This window comes from Aspergillus neoniger (genome assembly GCF_003184625.1).
Source record: "Aspergillus neoniger CBS 115656 unplaced genomic scaffold BO87scaffold_15, whole genome shotgun sequence".
NCBI lineage: Eukaryota > Fungi > Ascomycota > Eurotiomycetes > Eurotiales > Aspergillaceae > Aspergillus > Aspergillus neoniger.
Genome location: NW_020291143.1, coordinates 514,496 through 535,187, shown reverse-complemented (window position 1 = coordinate 535,187; position 20,692 = coordinate 514,496). Strand labels below are relative to the sequence as shown.

At 50.3% G+C, this 20,692-nt stretch overlaps 3 protein-coding genes across 3 annotated transcripts; 1 reads left to right on the top strand and 2 right to left on the bottom strand.

The window, feature by feature from the left end:
* Positions 1-1,201: 1,201 nt before the first annotated feature.
* Positions 1,202-2,453, top strand: BO87DRAFT_308229 (40S ribosomal protein eS6; the record flags this gene model as incomplete). The annotated part of the gene is made up of 7 exons (XM_025619423.1): positions 1,202-1,306; positions 1,436-1,508; positions 1,640-1,660; positions 1,728-1,773; positions 1,832-1,884; positions 1,957-2,275; positions 2,357-2,453. The coding sequence occupies 7 exons, from the start codon at positions 1,202-1,204 to the stop codon at positions 2,451-2,453; spliced, it is 714 nt and encodes a 237-aa protein (XP_025480061.1).
* Positions 2,454-4,900: 2,447 nt separating this feature from the next.
* Positions 4,901-6,735, bottom strand: BO87DRAFT_376457 (ribose-phosphate diphosphokinase). Its single transcript, XM_025623305.1, has 4 exons — positions 6,474-6,735; positions 6,307-6,398; positions 5,862-6,234; positions 4,901-5,793 (listed from the first exon to the last, which is right to left on the bottom strand). The coding sequence occupies exons 1-4, from the start codon at positions 6,542-6,544 to the stop codon at positions 5,367-5,369; spliced, it is 963 nt and encodes a 320-aa protein (XP_025480060.1). The 5' UTR covers positions 6,545-6,735; the 3' UTR covers positions 4,901-5,366.
* A 164-nt stretch (positions 6,736-6,899) lies between these two features.
* On the bottom strand, positions 6,900-19,703 carry tom1 (E3 ubiquitin-protein ligase TOM1; the record flags this gene model as incomplete). The annotated part of the gene is made up of 6 exons (XM_025627784.1): positions 6,900-7,330; positions 7,394-7,738; positions 7,799-11,743; positions 11,795-15,631; positions 15,689-19,568; positions 19,656-19,703. 6 exons carry the CDS (start codon positions 19,701-19,703, stop codon positions 7,236-7,238), a joined length of 12,150 nt encoding a protein of 4,049 aa, XP_025480059.1. The 3' UTR covers positions 6,900-7,235.
* Positions 19,704-20,692: the final 989 nt, after the last annotated feature.

The following is a 20,692-nucleotide window of genomic DNA, read 5'->3' as shown; positions in this document are numbered from 1 at the left end:
CCACTTTAGACTCCGACCTTCCGAACGGCCCAACTCGATCCGGATTGGTCTCCCGTCTTTGGCTGTCGGGAACGGAAGAACGCAATGTGCAACTAAATCCGAGTCAGCGAAAGCGCCCTTCATAATTATACCTTCCTTCCTATATATCTGGTGCTTCTCGAACTTCTGGTTGCGACTTATAAAGATGCACTTCGAAGAAGCTCCTTCCAAGCTTTGCTGGTCGTTGTGATTCCGACCCGGACCAGTTCGGCACCTGATTGACTGACTAGATCTACTAATTCCTATCGCCGAGACGCTCAGGGGTTGACTATAACTAACCCCTGGATGGCATCAACTACTCACTTGGGACAATAAGCTCATTATGATGAAGAGTTCTTATTCTCAAAAATGTCCTGCATAATGATAGCATGTGCACCCTCTCAGTGCCTAGCTCGAAGCGCACACATCAGTCTACATGTGTTGCATTATAGGCTGCAGGGCAGAGTCCGGAGTACGCAAGAAATAAAGGTCAGCTCGGAGAAAGACCTATATGACGAGAAATGTGGCACCTAAGACGCAACACGGTGGCTCCCCGAATTCGCCTTGTTGAAGCTTAGGAGGCACTCTACTCAAAGCTAGTTTAGGGGTTTGGTTACTGGATAGAGTCAATAGACTGTTCTAGCTGCTGACTGTTGGATGCATAAGGTCGCGACCAGAGACAGGTATGGTTATCAGACATGGATATGGAAGACTCCGATCTGTTGGAGATATTTGACCCCAATTTTGCCTACTGTATACACGGGGTCGCAGGGATCACACGAAGGTCAGGTGACCTAATACACGCTGCCGCTTTAAGAACAGAACCTTCACCTGTCTTTTGGATCAAGTAGGTGCATCATGGAATACGAGCATCAGCGCGTAACCAAAACCTTAGACCCTGTTTTCATCACAATAACCTGATGGTATCCTCAAGCATATACAGGCCTAGCCTCGTAGTTCCCGAAAGGGCAAGGGGGCAAGTCAGGTGCCGGGAGTGCTGACATAAGAGCCCTACCGAGGGCGCTAAGTCCAGAAGGGTTAGTGGACTTAGTCAGCCGCCCACACAGGGAAATCTCGCTACACCACCAAAAAAATCCCACGAAGAACGAATCCCCGACGACCTGAACCTCCTCGACCTGTCGACAAACCGCGCCCTCCGTCTTGACCGCGCAGACCCGTCAAGATGAAGCTCAACATCTCCTACCCGGCCAATGGGTCTCAGAAGATCATCGAGGTTGACGATGAGCGCAAGCTCCGTCCCTTCATGGAGAAGCGCATGGGAACCGAAGTCAGCAACCCTCCCCCCTTGGATATCCGCCCCCGAAAACACCACAGTTGGAAAAGAGACGAAAAATGGGAAACACGCAAAATTATGGGAAAAGCAGAAGACTGATTGGGGTTTCTTTTATTGCTATAGGTTGCCGGCGACTCTCTCGGTGACGAGTTCAAGGGTTACATCCTCAAGATCACCGGTGGTAACGACAAGCAAGGTACGACTGGATTGCTTTTCCCCTGTTATTTCGGATTTGGGCTCGACTAGGAGGACTCGAATACGAACAGGAATCTTTGGATATCATGGTTAAGAATGAACATTGGATGCTGACTTTAACGCTCTTCACAGGTTTCCCCATGAAGCAGGGTGGTATGTACCGACCGACGCAAATATAATCCGACAAAAACACAGCAGAAACTCATCGATTTGTGTGCAGTTCTCCTCCCCACCCGTACCCGCCTCCTCCTTGCCGATGGCCACAGGTAAATGCGACCTGCCGATATTGGAGTTTACGAAATGGAAGACTGATGTCCGTTGCAGCTGCTACCGCCCCCGCCGCACTGGTGAGCGCAAGCGCAAGTCCGTCCGTGGTGGTAGGTTTTACCCAACAACAATACATCCGTTATTACCCTCCGAATTGATCCGTTGACGCTTCGTTTCTACAGCCATCACCGGTCAGGACCTCGCTGTTCTTGCCCTGAGCATCGTCAAGCAGGGTGAGGGTGAGCTCCCCGGTCTCACCGACACCGTTGTCCCCAAGCGCCTCGGCCCCAAGCGTGCCACCAAGATCCGCCGCTTCTTCGGTCTCGACAAGAAGGACGACGTCCGCAAGTTCGTCATCCGTCGTACCGTCACCCGTGAGGGCAAGCCCGACTACACCAAGGCCCCCAAGATCCAGCGTCTGGTTACTCCCCAGCGTCTCCAGCGTAAGCGCCAGCGCATTGCCCTCAAGCGCCGTCGTGCTGAGGCTGCCCGCGAGGCTGCGTAAGTGCACCCTTCCCCCTTAGATGGGACATGCACCTGAATGAATGAAATGAACATCCGCTAACGATGCATGCGATACAGTAACGACTACGCCAAGCTCCTTGCCAGCCGTGTCCACGAGGAGAAGGCCAAGCGCGATGAGCTCCGCAAGCGGAGAGCGTCTTCGATGAGGAAGTAAATGTGTTTGTCCGCGGGGGTTAATGGTCGGGTTACGTCTCTGTTCTAGCTAAGGGAAAAAGGGTATTATAGAAAGAATCTCAAGCAAATGGGAAGGGGGATTTTTTTTATATCCACCCATTTTCTCTTTTCCTATCTTCGAGTTCCGAAGCAGAGCGACCCAAGAACAAAAAGCTCCTTGGTTTGGGGAGGGAGAGATATTGAGACAGAGGAGAGAAGTCGTCTGCAGCGGACCGAGAGACTCTGGCGTGCCGATATTGTCTGATCCAACCAACACATCAAAACCAAAAAAGGAAATGCTATATCTCTCCACAGTTTTTATGGAAATGAAAGGGATTAAAAAATGTGAAAGAATTTCTTCGTTTTTTTCTTTACACACTTTTTATTCTAGATGGCCTTGCGACCATTATCCCTCCCTCTTCCCTGGCACGAGTATCAAAAAAAAGACATACCCATGGACTCCGGTTCTCCGCAGATGATTTACTCTTTTATGTGCGCTGCTTGTGAATGAAATGAAACTTCTTTGTATTCCAAAATTTCAGTTGGTGTTTTTTTTTTTCCTTTTCTTTTTGATTTATTCCCCTGCGTAGTGTGATCTGGATGATTACTTATTACTTGGACCCTACTGTGGTAAAACCTAAATTTTGTCCCATTGTAGCCCAGCCAGTGGATTGATTGATTATTGTGTGGTCAGTACTTCTTTTGTGTACCCACAATTATTCTTAACCCAAGATCCCACTAGCGATCGTTAGTCAAGTGCGGAGTAGACACAGACACTGTTTTTCTAACTGCACATCCAGCATACACAATCCCACTTTATGTCTTGATGTATATAGCTAGTGCGTTCATTATTTCTCATCAATTGTCATGGACCTATAATTCTACATAGACCGGTGAATCAAACCTCCGCCACCCAACTGTGCAAAATGTATACTTCAGGCACGGGCACCCAGGGCTAAGTACTAATATAGATATTAGAGCCATTACTAGGCAGGTGAAGTCAGCCCCCGCTCGTAGTAGTAACACCCATCTAGTACTATCTTTAGGGAGGTATTTACTACATAGTAGCAGGAAGGTATGCTAGTGTTATTGGTGTTACAAAGTTGAGAACATGAAGACTGGCATTACTTACCTAGCCACCTATTAGTATCAGGTATATACTACCACTGTAGTATGACAAGATAATACAACATGAAATGAAATAGTATTACTACCCCCACCTCATAACAATCACCTACCTACCAAATGTATTTAATACAGCAAGACGGTAAGTACTACCCTTCAATATAGATTTACTGCCTGCGCGGTATTTATCCATAGTACCGTTGACCACTCGTACTGACTTTACAAAATCAAACAATCAAATCAGCCACCAAACGCATTGTTTCACAATTAAATAAATACACATCAATAGCCTAGAAATCAATAAAGAGTTACTCCTTATCCACCTACAAACCTACCTAGTACTGACTTTGTTTAATCCCACAATTAAACCTACACCCAAACTCAGTATACGAAGATTAAGAAGTAAGTATATATTCGACAAGCGTATGATGGATCCAAATGCCTCAAGGCGGAACGGAACGGTGAGGAAAATAAAGCTGTTATTCTTCTTTCTCCCATCAGTCTTAAATAGACACTCGCTTGGTGCATATCTTCTACTCGTCTATTACTTACTATTACTACTATACATGTCACGCTTGTGATGGGTATCATACATACTATTATAAATATAAACTCCTGTCTTTTGCCTCCTTTAGTACTACTTTAGTAGTAGCATAGTCCTCAATGAAAAGCACCCTATTTTAGCTCCATAGTATTCTCATATAGCACTAGCAGTAAACTGCACTAATACTAACAGCAATTACCCTCCGTCAAAAGAACCACAACCACCCAGAAAACAGAAAAAGAAAAACAGTTACGGACGAAAAGAAGCCAAACCCCCGCCTCGCCCACCGTATTATCTATTAATTACTCCGGGAAACTCTCTCCGCCCCGTACTCTCCGTCAGGAAACTTTCCCATTGTGAGCTACTACTGGTAAAATACTAGTATTCCTAGGAAACCTAAAAAAAAAGTACCACCATGGGTACTTATGGCATAAAGTCAATAATGGAGTGCAAAAAAGCAAGCATACTTATTAGTGCAGCTGATCAGTAAGGGATGGATGGATGATGGATGGATAGCATGCTGACAAGTCCGACTACTACTTAGTAGTACTAATTAGAGCCGGAAATATAAACCTCGGAACTGAATGTACGACTTGCAGTAAGATCGATTTAGGGCTAGCCCGTGTGCATTTTACTCAACTAGCTGATATCTCCGAGGTTAATTTGACGACTGGGAATGTTTATTTCGTAGTTTCTATACCGATAAGTCCGTGTAGTGTTTTTTTTAAAATTCAGTATTTCCAATCTGACTATATCTATATTTAGAATGTATACATTACATCTTCAGGACAGATTTAAATTCAGATGGCATCTATTGTATCAGTAAAATCCACATGTGATCAGCTCACAGTAAAGAAGAATAGTACATCATCAGAATGAAGACGACCAAGGGGGGAGAAAAAAAAAGAAAACCGTTGATATATGTACAATATAAGTGCTTCAATTCAGCTGGTAATAGAAAGCAAAAAGGCGCCGCCGACTTTTTCATATCTCCCTTCCTTTCCACCTTCTCAAAGGTCCATAAGCTTCATAACCGGTAAATGCGTTAAATATAGTTTGACAGACGGAGGCGCCTATCCCGGGAATTCCGTGGCTAAAGAGTCCTAATTTCATGATCTAGGCCCTCCTAGAGGTATCCGACTACGCACGACAATAATAAAAAAAGAAAAAGCAAATGTGAACCGCCTCCAGATAGCGGCATGTCCATCTTGTCCTCCATCACTGCCATGTGCCCTTACTAGTCGTTTAGGCGACAGCGTGCGAGAACAGGAAGCTCACAGACTCGCCGTTGTGCGTACGTCTGCAGGCCTCTGCAAGAGTGGGGCTGATGTCGATCGTCTCGATCTTATCGCACTGCTCCTTCTTGTCTTCGTGAGGAACAGTGTTGGTCACAACAACACGGCTCAGGCAGCTGTTGTTGATGTTCTGAGTAGCCTTGCCGGAAAGGATACCGTGGACGACGATAGCGTTGACTTCCTTGGCTCCGTGCTGCATCACAGTATCGGCGGCCTTGACAAGAGTACCGCAGGTATCAGCCATGTCGTCAACGATAATAGCGATCTTGTCCTTGACGCTACCAACGAGAACCATGCGCGAGACCTCGTTAGGGCGGGGGCGCTCCTTGTGGATGAGAGCGAACTGGAGGTCGAGACGATCGGCGATGGCAGTGGCACTGTTCAAATTTGCTCATTAATATCGACTTGCAATATATCGAGCTTCCAATAAATCAAATTCACTTACCGCTTAGCACCACCAGCATCAGGACTGACAATGATACAGTTGCTCACATCAAGGTGTTCGCGGATCCACTTCAGAATGCTAGGCTCGGCATACAGGTTATCGACGGGGACGTTGAAGAAGCCCTGGATCTGGCTGGCGTGGAGGTCCATGGTGATGACGTGGTTGCAACCAGCAGTCTGGAGCATGTTCGCCATAAGCTTAGCGGTGATAGGAGCACGGCTCTTATCCTTCTTATCTTGGCGCGCATAAGGGAAGTTGGGAATGACGGCGGTGATACGTCTTGCGGAGGCGGTCTTGCAAGCATTGATCATGATGAGCAGCTCCATTAGTCCATCGTTGATATCATTGGGCCGCGTCGACTGCAAGATGAAAACTGCAGAATGCACACATTAACCCGAGATCTTTTGCGGGCCTGAGTCTGAGCAGGCGGAGTGGACAACAATACCATCCTCATCTCGTACACTCTCTCCGATTGTGACACTGGTTTCCTGGTTCGAATATTGGAGGACCATGATCTTGGTCAATTCAATGCCAAGCCTGTCAATTGAAACGGCTCGTTAGTCCATGGTGTACTGCAAGGGTGCAGAAATAGTCCAGAACTATAGCGCATACCGAGCTGCCACAAGGTTTGCAAGCTCAGGGTGACTGTTACCAGTCAAGAGCTTGATCGAGTTCGAAGCCATTTTTGGAGATTGAAGAGAAACCGGAGGAGGGGTTCAGGTGAGAGCGGCGCGTGCGACCGGACAGGTGCAGAGGGGAGATTGATCTAATGATTGAGGAAGAAGTGAAGAAGAAGTTAGAGAGCAGGAATTAGCATGCCTGGAGATAGGAAACGCCCATCGACCGGAGAGAGAGCAGCAGATTGAAGAAGTTGAGATTCGAGCCGATGCCCCGCCGGCAGGTGACTTTTTCGCCCAGCAGAAAAAAGTTGCATCCCGTGACTCCCCGGATCCACCGCCCCTCACCGCCTCCAGACTACGGAGAAGCACCCGGCTGACTAACCGCGCATCGATGGCTGGATAAGGAGTTGAGAGTGGGTGAAAGAACGAGAACATTGACTGGAATTTTCTAAGTAATTGACACATAGCTGAAGAAAGTACATGCTGCTGCAATTTGCAAAGTAAAACATAGAAAACATGGAAATCCCCGAACCGATCCCCAGCATTCCAGTTGACCTGCACTTCAACTGGTCTGCCGGTTGCGGTCCATTTCCTACCACAACCCCCATGCCTTTGGTAAGGTACAAACTAGCTGAAAATGAAGATGTGTCAAACGCCATAATATGCTTCAGCATCGAGTCAAGGACACTGCGAGTGAAAGTGGGTTAACCCCCAAATCATCATTTACGCAATAAGGGATATTAGCGCCACCAACTTATGCAAACCCGAAATATTCACTGCCAGCCGTCATCGCAGTGTAAAGACGTTGCCGTAATGTTTCGTAGCTCTCATATTCTGGAAGATCCAGCTCTGTGCCACATAGTTAGCAAGCTGTGCCATATAGACAGTCCCGGACATTGCTGGTGTACTTACGGTTGAAACAAGTATGAGAACTTGGGAGACGATCCTTGTTGCCGTAATCACGGTGGATGTTGAAACGGCTCACTCCGTTCATGCCCTCGAGTTCCTTGAATCCATTCAGAGGCACTTTGCTAGTACCCGTAACGAATTGCAGAAGCTTGGCGCGTTCTTCCTTATCGAATGAGCGGACAGCGCGCCAGAACCACTGAATTTGGGGCGAGGAGGCCGAGTAATTATGATACTCGGTATTGACCTTCCAATCATCCACTTCGATTTCGGGGAGACCGGAAATTAGCAACTCGAGCTCTTGCTCGTTGAAGATAGAGATCAGATCGGAGGGGATGATCTCATGGAATCCTGGACAGCACGTATTAGCCACATACTCAATAGTCGCGCGGGAATGGGACCAAAACATACCTTTCAGGAAATTGTCCAGCTGCTCCTTGACGGAGCCGACCAAACGATAATCGACGACCCGTTGAATGTATTCCTCCTTATTTTCTTCAGTGACAGGAATATTACGTCCATTCTCAATGAGATCGATCACTTGTTTCTCTCCAAAGTCATCCGTCTCGACAGCGAACGTCTCAGTAATAATGTCAGTAATGTCGTTTTCGAGCATCCAGAGAAGGGACTTGTAGTAGTCAAGGTCAAGCGTCTCCATATCCTTGATGGATACTGACCGACCGAGGATGCACTTGTAGACCGCACGGCTGAAATGGCAGTCAAGAACACGTCCCTCGTACAGGGCCTTGCCGATGATACGTCCAATGAACTTGAAGAACATCAAATGCTCGGAGTTGACACCACTCAGACGGTTCGGGTGGAATGTAGTCCTGTCCGAAGCAACCGGGATGAACAGAGCGTAATTGGGGTTGAACATGCCACGCGCGAGAACTTGGAACCATTCTCTAGTCACACCACCGGCATCGACACCCTCTTCACCATGGAAGCGCACGTTCAGCTTGCCATATTTCAGTTCGTCTGCCGTCTTGAAATACAAGGACTTGAAGGAATCCAAGAAGACTTGGTCACGTCTAACAGACAGCTGAAGAGGTGGGTGGGGGTGACGAGGCTCAGCGCCACGGGAATGAATGCGACGAGTAAAGTAGTTGCGCTTGTTGTCAAATTCTAGAACCTTGGGGTTCTTGACCAGCAGCGAGAAAGTGCCACTCATCAACCGTGGGTTTTGCCGCACAAGCTCATTGAGAATCTTGCGGTGTTCCTCTGTGAACTTGAAGAAGAGGCTTTCCATGCTGAGACCAGCGTCAACGGAAGTGGTCGACACAGACAACTCCCTACTGTTCCGGGCAAGAGAGGAATCCTTAAGCGTGGTATTCTTGCAAACCACCATTAATGCTTCAATCAAAGGCAGGAGAATAGTTGCGACGTTGAGCATGTTCTCCTTCTGTCGAATAACGGTCAAGCATTCGCTAAGTCTTGTCCATAGAGGCCCGAAAGTAGAGCATTCGTACAACGTTTGTAGAACATCTTCCTTAGCCGCATTGTCAGGCTCACCTCCCTTCACCTTGTCCATCCGAGAAGGATCAAACAGGTAATCGAGAGCCGTGAGAACGCGCAATAACTTAGCCTGATCAGAACTGGCTGGCGAGAACTTCGCCAAAGCTAGACCCTGCATATCGGTACCGGTACGAGCCTGGTGAATGTGCGACAGCAATTCATCAAGATCAGTGAGAATAACAGTGCTCAGAGTTTGAGCCTGGCTGACCAGCTCGTTACCAATCACGTCCCTAGCCCCGGGCACAGCGGAAAGGTTGTTGATGGTGGAAAGTGTGTCCCGGAATGTCTTTCCGTTGCATTCACGAGCGGCGAGGATATGGACGACCAGCTGCAAGTTGTGATCAGGGACAACTGGTGGTTCGATGGTTCTTCTCTTGTGCTTCTCTTCATCAGCTGTGGTCTTTGCTTTCTCTTCCTTGGCGGCTTCCGATGGTTCCGTCTGCCCTGGCTGAGCAGTTTCATTCTGCGGTTGCGTGGTCTCGACGGTGGGAAGCGGTGCATCTGTCATTGTCGTGTCCGTGGCAGATCCCGTCTGATCTGCCGGAACAGGTTGCTGCTGTTCCTGTTCTTCAGTCGGTCTCTCTTCCTGCGCCTGCTCGGGCTGCTTGCCCTTAGCCTTCTCCTCTTCCTCCTGCTTTTCCTTCTCCCGACGGAGCAAAAGTGTAAGAGGCTGTGTGATACTGCTTAGAAGACTTGATAACTGCTCCATGCAATTAGGGTTCTCCATAATCAACTTCCGGTCCAGTAAGGTTAACAATGCATTAAGAGCGAATTTGTTAGCCCTATTCTCCTTGCCCTTGCCCTTGCGGAGAGCCTTCAGCTTCAGGGCCGGGGAAGAGTCATGCTCGGTCAAGAAGAACCAAGCAATGTGAGGGTTGTACTGCGATAGGAAAGAAAGAGTTCCCAGGCACTGCTGTACAACCATAATCGGAGTCACTTCGTTGCTCACATTCGAAGACCCCTGGAATGACAAGTTCCGTTTGACGGATTGAGGGGTTTTCTGAACCGACGAAGGCTTAGCACGGAGTGAGAGCTGAGCAAAACTGCGTTCGATCGCCGAGACATCTGCACTACCGTCCTGAAGGACAGATAAGAGAAGGCTAATGACCTCCATCCTGTTCTGGCGGTTCTCGCACACGTTATGGAGAATGTCGTTCAACTGGTGGCGCGCGTTGCCTTGGAGAGGCATGAACATCAGACGCAGTAGCGTAGCGACGCCGGCCTTGTCCAGCATCTGGACAATCTGACGTCTTTGTTGCTTTTTAGGCTCTTGATCGTCGGCTGGCTCACGTCGGTGACGGTGGTCGACCCGAGTGATATCGCCGAATTGTGCCAATCGTCTGCCTGGCAACGCACGAGCTTCGGAAAGGAACTCTGGACCCAATGTTGCCAGGATTTCTTCAGGCTGATCAGCCAGAACAGCTTGACGTAAGGATGGGTCTAGCGTAGCCAGGAAACTAGCAGGGTCCATCTCTTCTGCATGAACTGGAGCCGGAGCCGGAGCTGCTGCACCTGCAGCAGCAGCAGCTTGTCGGCGAGCACTGTTACGCTCCCGGCGACGACGATCGGCCGCTTCTTGCTGCAGCAACTCCTCCCGGATCTCTGGAGGCAAGGCTTCCAAGAACTCTGGATTAATTTCACTGGGCTCTTCGCCAGCAGCAGCAGCCTGGGAACGTTGTTCTGCGAGCTGCTGCATGATGACTTCCTCTCTCAACTCTTCAGGCAAGGCTTCCAGGTACTCCGGATCAATTTCCATGCCAGTGATGTCAAGCTGACGGCCTCTGATAGTTGTGTGCACGCGGGGAGCAGGTTCTGACGGGCCTGCATCAGTCTCGGCTGCCGGTGCTGCGGCCTCGTTGCTGGTGTCTGTCCGCTGTACATCATCCATGGGCTCCGTCTCAATACCGGACGCTTGTCGCTCTGCTTCCTGACGTTCCAGTTCTTGCTGCCGTCTGGCATTCTCCTCCTCTTCCTTGCGCTTTCTCTCTTTCTCCTCCTCTTCCCTGGCGATGCGCTCCTGACGTTCACGTTCTGCGCGTTCTTCTTCACGCCGCTTTCGCTCTTCCTCCATCTGCTTCTCCCGTCTCTTTTCTTCCTCAATCGCAGGGGGCACCAAGATCTTCAACAGGGAGTTAACCACGCGCTGGGTCTTCTCAACGTATGCGCTGCTGAACAGAATGCGGGCCTCCTCTTGCCAACGGCTTCTGGTTGTAGCTAAGGCGAAGCTCACGGCTTGGGAAGGATCATCGCGAGTACGGGAAGGAGGAGCTTGGGGCCTGCCAAGGCCGAAGATGTCTTGTATCCGGTTAGGCATTGCACGTCTGTCAACATGGACGTGGATACCATCGGGACGGGTGATGACCCCAAATCCTGGGCCCCCTTGTCCGCCAATAGCCTGCAAAACTGCGTTCATGAAGCTAACAGGACTATCCATAGGAAGCAGACGTCCCGTCGATACGGGCTCCATGCCATGAACCCAGTCGGTGAAAGCTTCATTGCCAGGTACGCGGGGCTGACCACTTGTCTCGGAGCCACGGTCTGTCCGAACAAGAAGAGGGTTGGTCCCGTCATCGTTTCCACGGGCCGGGATTTGAGTTCTATGGAGCCGATAAGGCTGAATGGGAACGATACCGTGCCGACTGGGCATGATCCCACTAACCGCAGCCCATGCCGGCCGAGGACCATGGAATCGGGAGTGATGATGGCCTCGTGGCGGTTGCTCATCGCCTTCCCATCCCCAAGGATCCATAAGATCTTCCTCATCATCGAAACCTTGGTAGGACCCTTGGTCGTCGTCGGCATCCTCGAGTTCTTCCTCGAGTTCTTCAAGTTCCTCATCTTCTTGGAGCATTGTTAGTAATGGGTACACGGATGTTAATAAGGAACACTTACCCTCTTCATCAGCCAGGTCATCATCGACGATGTCTTCATGCATATCCCCGAGACTGTCAGCCTGAAGATCTTCAACGCCGCCAGCAGCCTCATTGAGGACACGGAACAAATCATCAAACCGCTGCCCATCGTCGCGCTGCTCTGCCTGTCGAAGACTATCGGCCAACTCATCCTCGAATTGATTCATGATTTCAGCTTCTTCGTCGTCTTCAGACATCTCTTCACTTTCCCATTCGTCATCATCACCTTCCTCCAGGCTTTCGTTATCATGATCTCCTGTGATTTCGCCGGCAAGGATTTCGTCGTCGTCCATGTCGGAATCGTCCTCGTCATCCTCATCATCTTCGTCGTCTTCATCATCTTCATCGTCATCGATGACCACTTCGATGTCCATGCCGTTGTCGCCAGGAAGTCCCTCAATCGGCCCAACGCCTTCGATTTCATCTTCTTCATCACTGACTACCTCGCCATCGTCTTCTGGCAAGTCTTCATCATATTCCATCTCCTCACCATACTCATCGTCGTACATTTCGTCATCCTCCTCTTCCGATTCTTCGGAGCTGGTCTCCTCCTCGTGCCGAGGCTCGAGCATGCCCAGCGTGGAGTGGCGGAAGAGATCGGGGGTCTCCTCCCGGTCATCTTCCATATCCGAAACCGACGTAGCTGAGGAGATCTCATCATCTTCAGTTTCAGCGAGAGTGGAGATATCCGATGACTCACTCAACACCACTGCGGTTTGGGTGAGCTTGTTAAGAGGACGCAAGATGTACTTGATGACCCGTTTGGACGCTGGGAAGTTGAGGTCAATTTCAGCGACTGAAGCTGTCAGCGCAGAGATAAAGTGTTTTTCAAACATAGTCTTAGCCAATTGCCTGGTTGAAGACGCGAAAGCTGTTTCTCCAGAAACGAAGGCATATCCACTGAGCATTTTATCGAAAAGATCGGCAAGTGACATCAACCTAGAATACTTGGCGTCCAGGGGTTCATTCGAAGCATTTGCTTCCTTGTATGACCTCAGCGCATGTTCCAAGACAAACCGCCGCACAAAGGCAAGCTCGGGCTCGTCGTCTTCATTGAGGTCCTGTTCATTACGTCGCCTTCCAGGTCCGCCGAATTCGCCCGTCTTTGTACATAGAGCAACAAGAACACGCATTGTCCAAGCAGACGTGTTGCTTCGCTTCTTGAACGAGACCGATTCGTCATGTTCCATAGTGCCAACCGGCACTAAAGCATTCAGGAGATAATTCAAAATCCCTGAGCGAGGCTTTGACGGCGTAGCCGCATGAGGATCTGCCTTGCGAGAGAAATTGATGAACTCAACCTTGGTGCGATTATAGGACGACAGGAGCTCGGTCAAGCACTGCAAGAGGAAACAGCGGTAAATGTAGATTGGGTGGTCGTCCGCCTTGAATGCCGGCTTGTCTGACTTCTTGGAGTTGCGTGTGGCCTGCGCGTCGGTGCTAGAAACAGATGGAGAAGGTTCATCGATTGACATTTCCACATCGGTTTGAGTTTCCGATTGATCGGGGGCGGATGGGTCTGTGCTCTCGGTGGGAGCTTCCTTATCATCGACATCCTTGTAAGACAGAAGCTCAGAAAGTAGATAGTGGATAACGCCATCAGGGTTCTCCACCACAGGCGGCTTGAGATCAGTAGATTTAGCCTTGTCCTTATCCTCAGATGATGCTCCACCTGTTTGGCCCTCGCTCTTCTCCGGACTATCAGGCGCTTCTTTGACCGTTGTGGGATCTGAAGTACTGTTCTTTTTGTCGGCCTTCAACGTGAGAATCTGAGGTCGTTGGCGGTTGTCATAACGCTGCAACTTCAAATTTTCATTTGACACTTCAACAAAAATTTCAGGAGATCTGAGGACAAGATGATACATTTGTCGCACGTACCCGGTTGTATCGATCTGGCGGGACGACTTGGATTCGAAGTTGGCGACAATCTCACTTCTCATGATCTGCCGGATGGTGTCCTCATCTTCGATGATGTGTCTTAAGATTAACATGAAAGCTCCCTGGAGCTTCTCATTTGTGGAGCTAGACAGTTGTTTGACCATGACGAATAGACGTTGCAGGCTTCGTTTCTCTCCCAAGCGCACAGCAATGCTGCGACTGCGTGTGAGAATGACAAGAATTCGACAGATCGAAAGGGTCAATGTTTCATCCTTGCCTATTCTTGGCAGTATTTCGACTAGTGCCTCATAAAGCTGCATTTTCTGATCAAGTGATACAAGAGGCTCCTCCAAGTGAGCTGGTTGCTCGTCGTCTGCACTTGGGTTCTCATGATCAGGGATACTCCAACGAATCTGAGGTGGTTGGCAGTCATCAGAAAGCAACTTCTCCAGCACCAGGAGGACGTGGCCGATCCAAGGGAACGATTCATCGGATGACTTTTCGGGTAATACTTGGATGAATCCAAGGAACGTCGTGAAGCATTCCTTAAGCTCACCAAGGGTTGCGGTATACATTTCCCGGTCCTGGACGACTAGAGCGAGAAGGTGAGCATAGGCGGCCACCTTTTTGCCAGCAGCCTGGAAATTCTCCATCTGTAAAGAGACCAAAGATTGCACAAGAATCTCGCCCACTTCTCTTCTAAAGCTTTCCGCGTCGCGGTGTCTTCTTGTTGCGGAGGCAATCAGATCCGCCAACTCGAAAGAGACGTCGTGGTGCTCATTCAAGATGTCCAAACAACGCTCAATCAAATTCGAGCGAACCTGCTCACGTTCCTTATCTAAATCCTCGATCGTAGTCACCTCACGCCGTCTCGTAGGTTGTTCGGAGCGTTGTTCTGGTGATTGATTTGCCGGAAGGGTTGAAGGCTCCGACGAACTACCACCGGGAGCGTTAGAGATACGGGGCGTGATTATTGGAGATTCCTCAGGTTCATCGCTCCCAGTGGCATGGTCATCGTTCAAGATATGGGTCAGGGCTCTCGCCAGGAATTCAGAGCCATGTCTAACTTCGCTGTCTTCAGATCTGCCCTGGCCTTGGTCTTGACGGGATGCATCGTCGGCCGGTCGGCCTGAAGCTTGTGCCAACAGCATGGCAAGTGCAGACCGCTCGAGGAACCCATTGTCAAACGAAGGGGCATCGCTTGCAGGCTCGTCAGATCCTTCAGCCCCTGACGTTGAGCGAATCGACTCGATGTCACCAGGGGATGGCTCCGCCCTTGGAGGGGCTCTTAGCCGACTTTGTGCCCTGCAGTACTCCTCGGCGGCGGCATATACGTTGTTGCAGCGATAAAGCGCTTCCTTGGCAAGCTGTCCATCGAATCCCTTCTCTTGTAAAGACACCATGCGGTCCTTGTTCACGACGAACATTCTTCTCGCGACGTCTGTCACCATAGGAGGCACATCGGAGCTGCGAGCAGCTCCCGTCTCATATTCACCATCGAGTGACGAACGCAGAATGTCAATCAGACACTTGACAACAGAACTGGAGGACTGCGCGGCGAAGTCGGAATTCCACATGTCCCGAGCCATCGGTAGAATCTCCATCCGAAGGTCCACCAAAAACTGGCCTGGTTGAAAGTAGTCGGGGCGATCCCGGTCACGATCGCTGGTCATGGCCTGTGTTTGACTGGAATCGACGATGTTCTTCCCCGAGGCAAGCTCGGAGAAAAAGCTGAGAATAATCTTGATGCCGCCGTAAGCGGAGGTGAGGCGTGCTGAGACATCTTGTTCAGATTCGGCGACGGATTCCGGCGGCGTCAAGGCCTTGACCTCCTGTACAAAGAGGTCGCAAATGTCTTTCGTTACTTTCAGGCCTCCGTGTCTCTTGAAGGAAAACAAAACCAGCGTAAGGTAGTGTGAATGAGGACGGTCTGCGGTAGCTACAATATGGTCAGCATCCAGGCAAGAAATGAATAAGGGGAAGGAAACCAGCCTACCTTCGAACAGAAGATGGGAGAACGAAGACAGTATAACAATCAGGTAAGCGAACCGGAGCTTGGAGTTGTCACTGGCATTTGGAGGCTGGAATTGCAATTGCTCTAGCACGGCTCCGGCAACAGCATCCGCCACCAGAGTTGCATTCTGCTTCTGATAAAGATCCGTTCTCCTTTTTCCAATCAGACCAAGTCCCAAGTTATGGAAGAAGCCAGTGATTGAAGAAGGCAACGAGCTGAGGAGATACCGGAGGGCCTGAACATTCTTGAACGCTACACCGTCTTCGGCAACCTTGGCTGTGGTAGGCTCCTTGGACTCTTGGGCAACTCCAGGTTGGGCACTATCGCTAGCAGCTGGACTTTCCCTACTGGGCTCTGCACCAGGTACGATGGTGTTTCCTTCGGTGTTCAATGGTCCCGCGACAGGGTTAGATCTTTCTGGAGCTGAGCCAGACTGTTGCACTTTGGTTGCCTGATCCCAGGTGTCGGGTATGTTCTTCTCAAGCAGTATCTCCTCCCAGACGCACGCTGCATGCAAACCTCCCAACTTCTTCACGAGGGAGCAATATCGGTCAACTAGGTTAACTTGAGCAAAAGCGGAGGTTTGCTGGCTCGGACGTGTCTGGTACAAAGGCATCGAATAGATCTCACGGAGGAAATCGGTTAGGATAAGGGCAGCCCCCATATGCTTTGCAAAGAATGTTCCATTTGCCTTGGATATAATGAGTGTTTCCTTGCCCTTTTCTTCGGATGCCCCATTGGATGTCGCCATGATCAACGGTGTGAAAAATCCCGAATGATTGGGCTCCTGCCAGAAACTCGAGAGCATATCGACAGCTCGCTCCGTTCGCTGGACGAGGGATGGTACAACCAAGTGAGGCTTCGTTTCTGCAAGCATATGCACCAGGACGGCAAGTTCCTGGTTGGCATCCGTATTATGGAAATCATATGGGAGGCTTTGCAAAGTCGCGAGATCCAAGACAAACTCTACACCCCCGGATTCAATGAAATACGAGCAGTTGGGCTGGTTCTCAAAGAATGCACCCAGGAATCGGACGACAGGGTACACATAGTCTGTGGCAGTGAGACCGGCAGCGTCCGTTTCCTTCGGCTCGATGTTGTCATTCGACGATGGAAGGATCTGACTTACATCGCCGAGCTGTAGCTTTCCGCCGTTCGGGAGCTGATCAGACGTCAATTGAGGCACACCGAAGGTGGTGGCATCCTCGGCTTGATCGTTATTATCGATTCCGATCGCCTTCAGCAAGTGGGAAGTAGGGCCCGAGATGATTGGCTTTCCATCAGGGTTCTCTGTCCACAGCTTCGCACCCATTCCAACTGACCAGGCCTTCGCTCTGCACAACAATCCAACACGCGCAACCATCACGATAACTGCAGTCATGATGTGAGCCTTCAAAGCCGGATGATGCCGCACCAACTCATCAAAAGTGGTACCTAAAGAACGAACTAGGTTGGGATCGTCCTTTAGACACCTGACGTGCTCAGGGTTCTCAAAAATCTCAAAGAAGCTCTCCAGGGCATCGGAGGACTTGAATAGATCGAGGCCAGAGGCATTCAAGCAAATGGCTCCGAAAGCGGAGGGAATGCACGAGAGAGCTTCGGCGGCGGGCATGATCCCAGGGGCTAAACGCGTCTCTGCCGACCTTACAATAGTATATTCCCGAGGGCCCCGACCATCTTCTGCGGTTGTCTCGGTAGCACTGGTCTCAGGAAGCCTCGAGGTCTCACCCTCAACATCAGCACTTTCAGGTTCGACAACTATCTTCTCCTGGGCCTTCAGTTCGGAAGAAGTAACGGCCTCGAGAAAGCTCTTACTTAGCCCAGCTTCGGCAATCACTGCGTAGCTCGTAGGCTCGTTGTGAATGAAGCTGCTCAGGATGTTGACCGCGTTGCTCCAGACGTGAGAACCGAACACCCGAGCGTTTTCCAACACAAGGCGTAGGGAAGTCAGCAACTGAGGAGAATCAATCAAATTCCGAAGGACACGGTCGAATCCGCCGCCATTGTGCTGCATGATATGGTTGACAAATCTAAACATCCAGCGCAGAGCTTGTTGTTGGAAATAAGGAATTTGATAGTCAATCGATGGAGTTTTGTGCTGTGAAGGTATTCCAGCTCCCTTGTTTACATTCTCAAAGGATGATTTGGTTTCGTGATCAATCAAGTCCGAAATTGCGTCAAATCCCTTAGCGCTAGTGAGTGTCCCCAGTGCATCACGGACAGCATGGACGAAAGTGTCCAGGAATTCCATAATGCGGGAGTAAACTCGACGGGCCTTTTCTGTCCGGAGGTTGAGAACATCAACAAACATGGGGATCAGACCAGCAGCAACAAGAGTCTCTGGGGTCCTGGTACTAGAGCCCGGAAGCGTTCGTAACAAAGCGAGCAACGCATCCCGCCACTCATCCTGGCTACCATCTTCACTATCAGTGTCTTCCGAGCCCAGCTCATTGACGGTTTTGCGAGTCAAAAACATCAGCACACCATGATTTACATTGACACTCAATGCGCCACAAACGTCGATCGCGCGTGCCTTGTGTTTCGCAAGAGCATCAAGAGCCTGGAGGGCCAATGTCTGCAATGTCCGGGAGACTGGGAGGTCGCCACTCGCACCTAGATGGACCAATTCGCCGAGCTGATAGGCGAGCTGCAGACGTTTTGGTTGCTCCATATCATACTGAAGGACTTTTTGCTGGAACAGCGGCTCGGGATAAACGTAAGCTAGGTTAGTAAGGGCGAGGATTCTGATAGCCAGAATTTGCTCCCGCGTGGAGTCTGACGTTGCCAATCCCTGGGCTGTACGTATCCTATGAAGTAGTTCGTATTTTGAATCATCTGGTACTTCGTCTACATGCGCGGCAACAAGCTCTTCAGCGCTTGTCGAGGAAATCTTCGAATACGGTAATTCGAGTGTCTTGCCACCCCGCAGCGTCTCGTCCTGTTTTCCCGGCGTCGAGGTTACAGATGCAGGCGAATCCTCGGCAGTCGACATACGGCTCAGACGTGGTGTAGGATGGGTGTGACTTCTGCGTAGAGGAGTGGGGGTGGTAGGGGCCTGTACCGATGGTCCAGCAGTGCCGGTCTCCGGTGCAGTCTTGACCGGTTCTGATGAGCCAGACGGATAATAAAGCAGGCGCACGTTACCCCATTCATCCCAGCCTTCATTCTCCCGTACAAGGACTGACAAATCATTGGCATTATGCCGGGCCTGAGATGCCTTCTCCTTGGACTTGATCGAAGCTACCGGGGACACAGCCGTTCTTCCTGGGACAGAAGGGCGCGGGAACGGCGCAGCAACTTTCTGCAACTTCTCCAAGTCGATGTTGTAGTGGGCTGCCAGCAAGCTGTGCTGGATATGGGAGCCACCGCGTTGGCGTGAATGATACCGCTGTGCCAGACACAGAGATAGACGGAGGGTGGACTGAAGCAGAGAGAGCGAAGTGGTGTTCAAGAGTTCGCCCAGGCGTTCACTGCTGCTGTACAAGCTGCGATTACCGCACTTTTCCAGCAGCAGCCTAGAGAAATTTAGAATCACCTCTAAAAGCTCCCTGTCTCCTTCCGGTCCATATCCAAGCTCAGCTAGCTTAGCATCGACATCCTGAGGTTTTCCTGCACTTTCACCATGCACGTAAGACTCCACCAGAAAGTCTTTGCCGAAAGGCTTCGTCTGAGGACCGTTGTTCAGGGCGTACTTCTCGATGGCAGATGCCAGAATCTCGTCGAAGCGGTTGAGCACGTTAATCCAATGGTACAGGTCGCCTCTGGGGAAGGGCCATATGCGAGAGAAGGTGTTGAGATGCGAAGGAAGCTCGGGGACTGGAATGGTGGTGGCACGGGCTACAAAATCCGCCAGATATGGGGACTAAATTGATAGAACGAGCGAAGGGAAATTTTCAGTTAGCCTTGCAGACGTGACAGATGGAACGCGGGGTGAAAAAGAGGGACTCACGATCGTAGCCTCGTGTTTTTGGCTCGCCACCTTCTTAATTCTCCCCATTATGACAGTCTAGAGACAATGGCAATCATGAGGAGGCTAAGAAAGCCAGGAGGGCGTCTCCTTGAGAGGGTGGGGGTTGATCTCTTGAGACCGGGTCGCGGAGCAGGTCGCGAGGAAGACCTTATGACGTTTTTTTTTTCGGACCTCTCCTTCCTCAACAAAACCCGCTGAATGGAAGAGAGAGGAACAAGTGAAATGGGGAAATCCCGCTGGATCACAGGAAGCCAGGTAAAAAGAATGAACTTGGGTGATTCCAGTCGATCTAAACACTTCCGCGACAGGTGGAATGGTCTAGAGAAGATAAGGACTGAGGGATGCGGCTTCGCCCAGTATCGCTGGGAGTCAGAATGACAGGGGACGGTGCAGGTCGTCAGCCCTGAGACTTTGACATCCAAATAAATTAAAGTTTAGATGAATGAGGACGCAAGAGCGATACCTGGGGGAAGGGTGGGAGACGAAAAGATTGTTGCAAGGTTGATGGAGGGGGAGGAAGAGAGAGGAAGAGGAGAATGTGGTAGGTGTTGGAAGGTTCGTGAATCCGATGATGGATGGGCTTTGGGAGCTCTGGGCGGCTCTCACTCTCTCAGTCAGTCAGTCAGTCAGTCAGTCACTTTCACTCACTCAACTCAACTTTACTTGCTTGGGTTCCCGCTGGTCGCGGTGTGGCTCCGGCCAGCCGGAGCGGGTCTTCTTCTTTCCCCGCCGGCCAACAACAATAAATTTAAAATGACCTGCCTTACCTTCATCTCACTCTATCTATTTGCTACTACGGAGTAGATTACTACTGCCTGACTCCGTACAACTTGGCAGTAGCATGTGTTACTGTGGTTGCTACTCCCAGCTATCCTACTACTAGTAGAGCTGCTCATCCCACTTTTGGGCTTACATCGCAGCCTAATACCTACTCTAAAGTCAGGCTTACTCTTGACCTTTTTGTTCAGGCCTCTATTCACTGCCCGTTTGCTACAACTTGAAGCAGCCTGGCGATT